We start from the raw sequence: 10,280 nt of genomic DNA on the forward strand, positions 1-10,280 counted from the left end.
ATTGTCCCACACTTAGATTTATGAGGAGTAAAATTATGTTTAAAGATTAGTTTCCAGTAAAGGAGGACCTGTTGGTGAAAATCTGGAAGTTTCACTGGTAATTTGTTTAACTCAAAATCACATTTTAAAATAAAGTTGATACCACCGGAACACGACTATATTCCCTCAGCCTCTCTGTTCCCGCATTTCTAAGGTTTTCTTTCCTAAATTAGGCCCCATGTTCCCACATTTCCTTTAACATCAATTTATGTCAGAATCTATCCTCATTTCTCCCAATTTGGCCATCAGTCATGCCCAACCTATTTTCCAGCTTCAGCAGATTACAGATGTAATGCAGAGGTCATGATGCAAAGGATTCTAGGTTGAAATTACTTTGAATCATCCTTTTAAATGCGGTATAAAAAATAAAAAATAAAAAAAATGACTTGATTTAGAGTTTAATTTTAAGACCAGTCTAAGAAATAAGAAACATCTTAGAAATAAGGGAACATAATGCAGACCCCGATACCACCATTATTACCGCGGTTCAATTTGGTTTGATATTGGATACTGGATACTCGACACATTCAAAGACATTTAACTTGTAGTACATATCACAGATTTTTTTCAAACAACTTGTGACATCTTCATAATCAGCCAGGGTATGTATCACAAGACAGTACTTATTAAAAAATCATACTGTGAGCTATTTGTGAATTCAGCACTCATTTAACCCACCAGTTGTTTGGAAAAAAAAAAAAAAAAAGTTAGAAGTTAAATGACTGTCTTTGAATGTGTCGAATATCCAGTATCAAACCAATTCAACCATGGTCTGTTACTGAAGATTAAACTGAATATAATACCAAATAGAGTGGCTATTATTCATAAAGTCATTGTCTCCACTTCTAAATCAGCTGCTGGCACGTCTCAAAGTAAAAATTAAATGTTTTATTTTGAAAGTAAACCACCGGAAGTTTGAGTCGCTGTTTTTGCCGTGAACTTTTTCTCAGCGGAGGCTTCTCTTTGTCAAAGCCCTGACTTCCGTTTCTGTGTTTTCTACAGATTTCTGGAAACTACGACCAGAGGAGACAGCTACAGGACTCGGTCACAAACTCTGCACCGTGGGGGTATCACGCTCAGACTTCAGTGAGAGAGGTTTAGTTTAGTCTTAGGGTTTCGTTTTGACATCTTGTTTCAGCTTTAAAAACACGAGTGTACGGCTAACGCTAGCTGGCTAGTGGTGGTGGCAGCCAGCTGATTGATCCCAGTATGTTTCGGTACTTGAATGACGTGGATGAGGACCCCTTCATGATGTGAGTGCACCAAAAAACCTCCGTGTCAATGCTTTTTACTGTGTTTATGTTTATAACCAAGCACAAAGACTTAATGTTTGCATACGGTGATGTTTGAGCCAAGCTAAAGTGTAGATTACAAAGCCAAGCTGCAGGGGCCTACTGATATACCACCAGAGCTGGGCAAAAATACTCAAATATCCACATATCGTATCGTGTAATTGGATGATACAGTATCGATATCGTGAGCTGATGTATCGATATATCACCAGGAGTAATTTTAGGTATGTTTTACTTTTTAAAAATTATGTAAGAGCTACAATTGTGTTGACATGTTCACTGTTTTGACTTAGTAGACTTTTAGTATCACACCCATGATTTATCCTTTTTTTACTGAACTGAAACGATTTGAAAAATATCGTATCGAATCAAAAGTGCACTGTGTCGAAAAACGTATCGTTATATATTGCCAAGAGTAATTTTAGGTATATTTTACAAAAAAAATTGTGAAAGAGCTACAATTGTGTTGACATTTTCGCTGTTTTGATGAGTAAAATGGGTGTTTTTTGTATTAACTTTGCACAAACTTAGTGGATTTAGTAGATTTTTAGTATCACACCCATGATTTAGCTCAACTGTATCGAATCGATTTGAAATATATTGTATCGAATTGTATTGAATCGAAAGTGTACTGTGTCCAAACACGTATCGAGTAGAGTAATTTTAGGTATATTTTACTTAATTTTGCACAAACTTAGAGAACTTAGTAGACTTTTAGTATCACACCCATGATTTAGCCTTTCTTTACTGAACTATATCAAATTGATTTGAAAAATATCGTATCAAATCAAAAGTACACTGTGTCTAAAAATGTATTGTTATATTACCAAGACTCATTTTAGGTGTATTTTATGAGAAGAATTTGTGTAACAGCAATAATTGTGTTGACATTTTCACTGTTTTGTTGAGTAAAATGGGTATTTTTCATCATAACTTTGCACAAACTTAGTGCACTTAGTAGATTTTTAGTATCACGCCCATGATTTAGCCTTTGTTTTTCACTGAACGGTATCGAATCGATTTGAAATATATCGTATCCAGTCGTACTTTATCGAAAAACGTATCATATTGAGGCCTATGTATCGAGCTCTGTATCTTTTTGGCAACTTCTAATGATACCCACCCCAACAGACCATCTAGCAAACTCGATTATGCAATAACAACATCAAAATGTAGAGTAGTTAAGAGCAAACAGGCATTTCTAGACATAAACTGTTCTGAGTTGCCAATTTTATTCACTTCAACCTGTCAAAACATGTACACATACAATGTAAAAGGAAGTATCTGATTACTCACTTCAGATCAGATTTTTTACTTGACATTTCAACAATCTGATCCTCTCCTGGGTGTCAATAAGAAGTTGGTGATACGATACATATCTCGATACATTGAGCTTTTGATTCAATATGATATATTTCAAATCGATTCGATACGGTTCAATAAAAATACTGGATAAATCGTGGCTGTGATACTAAAAGTCTTTGTTAAACCCCTTCTTGTGCAAAGTAAAAGTGAAACGCACAGATTTAGTCATGAAATCAGTGAAAATGTCAAATGTGTCGCATAAATGAGTTTCCTTCCTGTAAACAAACTGTAGCTCTGTAACACAATAATTTTGTAAAATATAACAAAAATACTCTTGGCAATATATTGGCCCATGATATTAAAACAGTATCATCACATTAAAGCATATGATATATCAATATTTAAACATTTTTGCACATCCTAATCTGATCTGAACTCGAGAAATCTGTTTAGAATTCATTTTTTATGTGCATGTGAACAAATACTTTTTACTTGTCCTAATAGAAAAGTGTTATTTTGACAATGTTTTATCAGCAGAGGCAGTGACATTTCTTACGTAAATGACATGATTCTTACTTAAATTACATGATATAATCGAGGTTGTTTTTTAACCATGGGGGATGGTTTATCATAGTTTTTTTTAATGGGAAACACTGAGTCACACTGAGTGATTCTCGGATTTAAGTCTAACCATTCTAACTCTTTCTTAAAAAAAACTGATTCTGGGGTCCAAAATTGTTTGGTTTCTTAACTTGTCATGACTGAACAGACATGACTGAAATCTCAAATTTAAAATCAACACTTGCCCAACCCTACACTGTCTGAGCCTTGTCCTGTCTGCTTTTACAGGGATCCTTTCGCTGCTCACAGACAGCACATGAGGAGCATGTTTGACCCCTTCGGGATGGACCCCTTTGCCCTCGCCGTGCCTCAGATGCAGATACGTCCTGCTCGTAGACCAGTGACTGCGGTAAGAACCTGTGGTGTCATTTTAAAGTTAATCGAGTATGAATCACCTTGTTTCTGACTAAATTGACATGACTGGCACTGATGTGTGGGTATTTTGTACTAAATATGTTTCTAGATTGTTTGAGATAGATTCTATATATTTCTATTCTATTTGACCAAAGTAAAATCCAAAAGTGTTGAAACCGTTAATTTAGTCGGATGAAAAATGAAAACATTTCATGTCACACCGGATACAAGTCGCACTTTTTTTGAGGGATTTATTTTATAAATCAGAGACCAGGATGACATTTCATCATGAAATGCAAGTTTGACTGTTAACGTCACATGTTATTGACAGTATTCTATAAACAGCAGATAAATTTTAGCAAGAACTCTCCATCTCCACAATCACTAAATATAATTATTGAATAAATTGAATTCTTCATCCACTGTGTCACTTCTGAGCAACTCCATAAACAGGCCGCTTCCTTCTTTCTGGTTATTCAGACTCAGCATCAGTTTCCAGTTAGACAGAAGTAATGGTGCGATTCAACATGATACAGACTTCAGCATGTCTTTTCTGCATGCATTTCTGAGTTGAAGTGACCAGTAGACAGGAAGTAACATGACACAAGACACTGACACTCCCTCGAGGCTGTCAGTGGAAAATTTTAATTTATAAGTCGCACCTGAGTGATAAGTCACAGGAAACACAAAACGAACCCGAAAAATACGGTACATTTATCGCCATTTTTATCCAACTAATCACAAACCATCATAACAAGTTTTTGCCTGGCTTAGACATCTTTTTAATATACAATAATATTCTTAATTAAAAAAAGAGTGGTACAGTTGTTGTTCTGAAACAGGAGGCTTCATGAACATGTTCACATGATGGAACATGATTATGGTAATAAGAAATTAAGCTTGCTTTGTATTTTTTATTTTTTCATTTGCAGGAAAGAATGACCGGTTCACCAAACTGTCAGACGTTTTCTTCTTCTACTGTGATTTCATACTCTGCCACAGACAGCGGCACTCCTCAAGTGTATCAGCAGACCAGTGAAACGCGGACAGGCCCAGGCGGGGTGAGCACAATACAACATTAAAAGAATATGGAAAAAAAGTCTTGGCAGGGTTTTATTCTAGCTTGGATCACAAACGTATCACACTCATAACTCATCCCTAGAATTATATTTCATTAATTTGTTACGTGAGAGTTTTTCACGCCACTGCTAACAACAATTATACATATTAATCAATTACCTTTTTAAAGATGCAGGATAGAACATTTTTTCCAAATAATATATTTGATTGGGTTTGAGAGTGGCCATCAAAAGGAACAATTCAAAGCTAAATATTCTTTTGAACGAGTGGATTTGAGCGCAGAGCTGCATTAGCCAGAGAAATATTGAACATTTCTGACATAAAGCCATAATAAAGCCGTTATTGTTCTACATTGTGGTTTTCATTTAACTGATAGCATAGTTTGACTGTCGATCTCTTTTCTTTCGCTCAGATCCGTGAAACTCGTCAGTCGATGAGAGACAGTGAGAGCGGTCTGGAGCGACTGGCCATCGGGCACCACATCGGGGAGAGGGCACATATAATGGAGCGCTCCCGAAACCGCCGCACTGGAGACCGGGAGGAACGGCAAGACTTCATCAACCTGGATGAAAGTGAGTCCTTATTGAAACTGTTTAAAAGTGCACTGTGTAGCTTTTTAGATAGGGAATGGTCAGTTTCACAGTATTACATTTGTGATTCCTACATTTAGCTTTTTTTATTTTTTTTTTTTTAAACACCTTGGAAAAACTGAGCAGCATTAACTCTCCTCAGATTTGACCTCTAACCCGGTCTGTGGGCATCACCTACTTGCCTCCATGGAGTTAAGTTTAAAGACATATTGTGGAAAATTCTAGGCAAAACAAATTTAGCATCTTGCATAGACAAGCAGTTGGTGAACCCTCCACCGGAAAAGTTAATAAATGATGTACCCATAACATTCATCAGTCGGTTTCACTTTGTGGAAACCGTCAGACCTCTCAGCATTAGGATTCTTTCGCTCGATGGTTGGCAGGTACTTTTTTTCATTTAACCAATCGCTGCTATTTGGTCGTGACATATGTAATTCTCCGCTTGGTATATTAAGCTTTTCCCAAATTCCATTGAAAGAAGGGCAATAATGTCTTGGCCCTTGATAAAATTCATTGGACATTCTCTTTATTCCGGCTTTAAATCCTCGATCTCGGGAATCGTTGACAACACAAAATGTATGGCTCTTCTCTGATTGGCTGGTGCCCAGACTCGCACTTCTGGGGTTTTTGCGAACCGTGTATTTTGATTCTTGACCTAGTTGCTGGAGAGAAATGAAATTGAGTGGAGGCACTAGGTGGTGCCAGCCTGACTACCCATAACACGGGGTAAACATGGGAATATCAGATTGAATAAGTTTTACAATTATTCAGAGTTATTGTGATGATAAATTGTTACATTATCAGTGAAAGATTTAAGTATTATTCATAAATCCTCTTTGATATTACCACTAGGTGCATCTTATACATATTTCATTATATCCTTTTCTAAATAGACAAATGACATGAGTAATGCATTTTACTTGTTAAATACTTTTCCCAATACACAATATAAACTTGGCATTGTTACATAATTTAATCCAATCCATAATTTAATTTCTTTTTTGCTTTTTTAGCTGAGGCTGCTGCTTTTGATGAAGAGTTCAGGAGAGAGGCTGGACGGTACGGCCCAAACCCGAGGTCCCTGGACTATCGTGAGCGACGCGGAGGAGGGCAGCAGCTGGCCCTCACTGCCCCCCCGAGCGCCGACTCCCCTTCAGGCCATAGGCAAGAGTCTCCCAGACACCGCCAGCACCAGCCGCGCCCACGCTACGACTGGTGAACAGTGGACCAGGTGTGTGGTTTATTTAAAGGTCTACTATAACTTTTCTGATGAAGGCTCTCGGTTCCCCACATGCTTGTCTCATTTAGTTTGTCTTATTTCATTCATAAAGTATAAAAAGGCATCAACAGTGTCACAACATCAGACATACAAGAAATAAATGAAAAGGAGCAGAAAGAAGAGTTTAATCTTATGTTATCTGCCCCCAGACAAAACATCAACACTGTTACATAGTTAATAAGAATTTTCAATTCAGTAATAATGTTGCCCTTGGGTTGCCTGAATGGGTTGTGCTATGTGATATGAGGTGGAAGTCAGAGTAAAATTCTATGGTAGAGTTTGTCCTTAGACTGTCAAAATGAAGATTTCAAGCATTTGTTTAAGTTTTGATCGATTTATTTCTTCAAGTGACCATATTGAGCACTTTATCTGTCGGGCCCTAGTTTTGAGTTGCTTTATGGTTAATATCAGCCTGATTCATCAGCCAGTTTCACTTTGTAGAAACCGTTTGACCTTGCAGTGTTAGAATTCGTTCGCTCGCCTCTGACAACTTTATAGCAGACCTTTGCTTGGGTGAGGCTTTGGACCGGGGTGGGAGGTTGTTATTTTTTATTTTTTTCCTTATTCTTTTTGTATTTTAAAAAACTAAAAAATTGGATTGCAGTATTTGTGACTATGTATGTATGCAAGCAAGCTGTACTCATTTCAGAACTCATGAATGTTCAGGCAATGTGATTAAGCAGCATTTCAATAAAAAAAAAGTTCATCACAAAAAAAAAGAATTAGTTTGCTCTACGCTAGGCAGGTACTTTTTATTATTTAACCAGTCGCTGCTATTTGGTCGTGACGTATGTAATGTACCACTAACGGGGCTAACTAGTAAAAGAAGCTTTTCTCAAATCCTGTAGGAAGAAGGGCAATAACGTTTTTCCCCTTGATAAAATTCATCAAACATTCTCTTTGTTCCGGCTTTAAATCCTCGATCTCGGGAATCATTGCCAACACAGAATATATGACTCTTTGCTGATTGGCTGGTGCCCAAACTCGCACTTCCAGGGTTCTTGCAAACTGTGTAGTGTATTCTGATTCCTGACCTAGTTGCTGGAGAGAAATTAAACTGAGCGGAGGCACTTGGTTAATATCTCTAATTACTGGGACAATTCACATGAAACAAAATTTACAAAGGTGTAATAATAATTTTCTCATAATAATATTAAAGTGTTTTCATTATTCAGTCTCACAGGTTTACATTTTAACTGTTGAAAGAAGTTTGTAGATCAGTTTTTCTAACGTTTGTGTATCTTTTTTGTTTCAGGACTGAAGCTTAAAATGTGAACCAGTGTATATGGAGAAGTTTTACGGGACATCGGAAGGATCGGTCAGACTGTCATTGATTTGAACAGAACTGGACTGCCTCTACATAACAGCATATTGCACACAGAACGAAACTACACACGCAGTAGTTTTCCTCGCAGTTGTGCAACTTTAATGTTACTTCCAAAACTCATAATGGCAAATTTGAGTCCACATATTATTCTTATACTTTATTTATAATGATAAACTTGACTTGTTTTGGCCACTGCACATTAGTGCTACACAGTGCAACTGCTGTAAAGCCCATTTGATGTTCGTGAAGGCGTGTGTTTGTGAAATAAATTGTAAAACTAATAATTAAACTTAATAAGGAGTTCATTAAACATTAGATAATTGCAAATGTGTTCCGGTGGCTTGACTTGATACCTCGTTTGATAGGAGAAGTGACGGAGTGAAGAACTAGTTTTTGTATGTAATTGTTAGACTTTTTGTGGTATTGCATGAAATAAATAAGTCACCTATTTTCATGAAGCATTTAAATGGATTTTTCTTTCTCTGTGGCACCACTTGTACGGCTTTTAAAGATCAGATGGAGTGCAAAACTACAGCAGCCAATAAAGTCATATCTCGCAGCTCATGGCTCTGAGATCGGCCCTTGCTGTTTGTCTCTCTCTCTCTCTCCTTTGGACGCTGTTTCTTGTTTCTTTAATTTCATTCAGGACTATATTTAAACGCACGTCCTCCAACTGTGTCACCTGTCTGCTCGTCTACCTTTGATAATCCTCATTTGATGCCACTTCAAAAGCTCAGCTACAACTCGACCTGCTCTTTTATACAGATACACTAGAATTCTCTCATATTGCATTTTCACATCACACTCGAAAATGGTCATGTTTGTCCATTTTTCAAATTTTTGTCAGTGTACTGTGTAACTTTGCAGGTGGAAGTTCTGCCATTTGCTTGTCTCGAGATGTTTTGCCTCGAATGTTACACACTGTGGCATTAAACTAAACTGTTTCCATGGCATTTCCAAGCAGAAGGCCAAGTTATAGGTCAGATCTGTGGAGATGCCTTCCCCTAGATGCTACAAAATCAGAATGCATGCTTGTAGGATATTTTGAAGCAATAAAAATAACTGTGTAAGATAGAGAAAAAAGGGAAAATACTGTACTTTTAATGCCACACTACAGAATATTCCAGGAAAAGCAATGATACTGTATCTTCACTGGTATCATTCAGAAGTTGCTGATACGATACATATGTCAATACATAAGCCACAATACGATACATATCTCAATACATCTCAATTCAGATTCGATACAATTCAATAAAAAATAAAGGTTAATTCATGGTTGTGATACTAAAAGTCTTTGTTAAACCATTTCTTGTGCAAAGTTCATATGAAACACAAACATTTTAATCATCAAAAAAGTGAAAATGTCAAATGTGTCAAAAGAGTTTCCTTCCTCTAAACAAGCCACAAAACTGCAGCTCTGTAACAGAATAATTTAGTAAAATATACAAAAAAATACTCTTGGTGATAGAGTATAGAGTACAGAAGCTCAGCAGGGCCGGGCCTGGTCAGTACTTGGATGGGAGACCACTGGGAACATCAAATGCCACTGTGGGGCGCCATTTGCAAAGCTGTTGTTGTGTCCTTAGGCAAGATACTTCACCCACACTGCCTAGTAAGGAAGTAGTGTGGATTGGCAGCCTCGCTTCTGTCAGTGTGCCCCAGGGCAGCTGTGGCTACTGTAAAGCACTTTGGATATCTTGAGAAGCGCTATATAAATGCAATGATTAATAATATATTGATAGAGCAGCCCATGATATCAATACTGTATCATCACATTAAATGATACGATATACTGATATTTTCAATATTTTTGCAAACTCCTAATCGCAAGCAGGTGGTAGATCACCCACCAGAAAGGTTACATATTGCCCCTTTACGTAGGCATTTTGAATGTAAGTTTGAACACAAGCATCATTGAGAATACAGTATTTCTGATGCATTTGTTTAGGAGATATGAGAAAAATCCCTATTGAAACGCATATAGAATCTATAATTGTTTTGTTTCTATATAGGCTTTCTTTTTTTCATAGAATAAGAGAACTGAAATGTAATGACATAATAATAAAACACATTTAAATATAAAACGTATCATTATTTGACTGTGAAAAATCTTGATTGACCAAACATGATCATAACATTTATTATATCAGAGGTCACGCGCGCAACCTCTGCCATCTCGTTCCAACCTTCATTTTCCATTCCTCCTCCTCCCTCTTTCCCTCCCTCCCTCTTTCTCTCTTTCTCTCTCTCTCTTCTCAGCATCATCTCGTGACTCACGCCCCCCTCCCCCTCTCACGCGCTCCATCTCCCACTCCTCCTCCTCCTCCCACACTCTCCTCTCCCTCTCTCCTCTCCTCCATCGCTCGTTTATTTGCTCAGATTTGACCACT

At 37.3% G+C, this 10,280-nt stretch overlaps 1 protein-coding gene across 1 annotated transcript; it reads left to right on the forward strand.

Moving 5' to 3' along the window:
* Nucleotides 1-971: 971 nt before the first annotated feature.
* mlf2 (myeloid leukemia factor 2) lies at nucleotides 972-8,341 on the forward strand. The gene is made up of 7 exons (XM_055163908.1): nucleotides 972-1,292; nucleotides 3,486-3,641; nucleotides 4,092-4,120; nucleotides 4,503-4,672; nucleotides 5,104-5,263; nucleotides 6,295-6,512; nucleotides 7,816-8,341. Exons 1-6 carry the CDS (start codon nucleotides 1,249-1,251, stop codon nucleotides 6,498-6,500), a joined length of 765 nt encoding a protein of 254 aa, XP_055019883.1. The 5' UTR covers nucleotides 972-1,248; the 3' UTR covers nucleotides 6,501-6,512; nucleotides 7,816-8,341.
* The last annotated feature ends 1,939 nt before the right edge of the window (nucleotides 8,342-10,280 follow it).

This window comes from Boleophthalmus pectinirostris, unplaced genomic scaffold (genome assembly GCF_026225935.1).
Source record: "Boleophthalmus pectinirostris isolate CB_2022bp ecotype Guang Dong unplaced genomic scaffold, ASM2622593v1 HiC_scaffold_6, whole genome shotgun sequence".
NCBI classification, from domain to species: domain Eukaryota; kingdom Metazoa; phylum Chordata; class Actinopteri; order Gobiiformes; family Gobiidae; genus Boleophthalmus; species Boleophthalmus pectinirostris.

Bases quoted from the DNA above. Each gene is read 5' to 3' on its own strand.
- mlf2 (XM_055163908.1), top strand. From the start codon at position 1,249: ATGTTTCGGTACTTGAATGACGTGGATGAGGACCCCTTCATGAT. The intron at 4,673-5,103 runs GTGAGCACAATA...TCTTTCGCTCAG, and splicing joins CGCGGACAGGCCCAGGCGGG to ATCCGTGAAACTCGTCAGTC. The intron at 5,264-6,294 runs GTGAGTCCTTAT...TTGCTTTTTTAG, and splicing joins CTTCATCAACCTGGATGAAA to CTGAGGCTGCTGCTTTTGAT.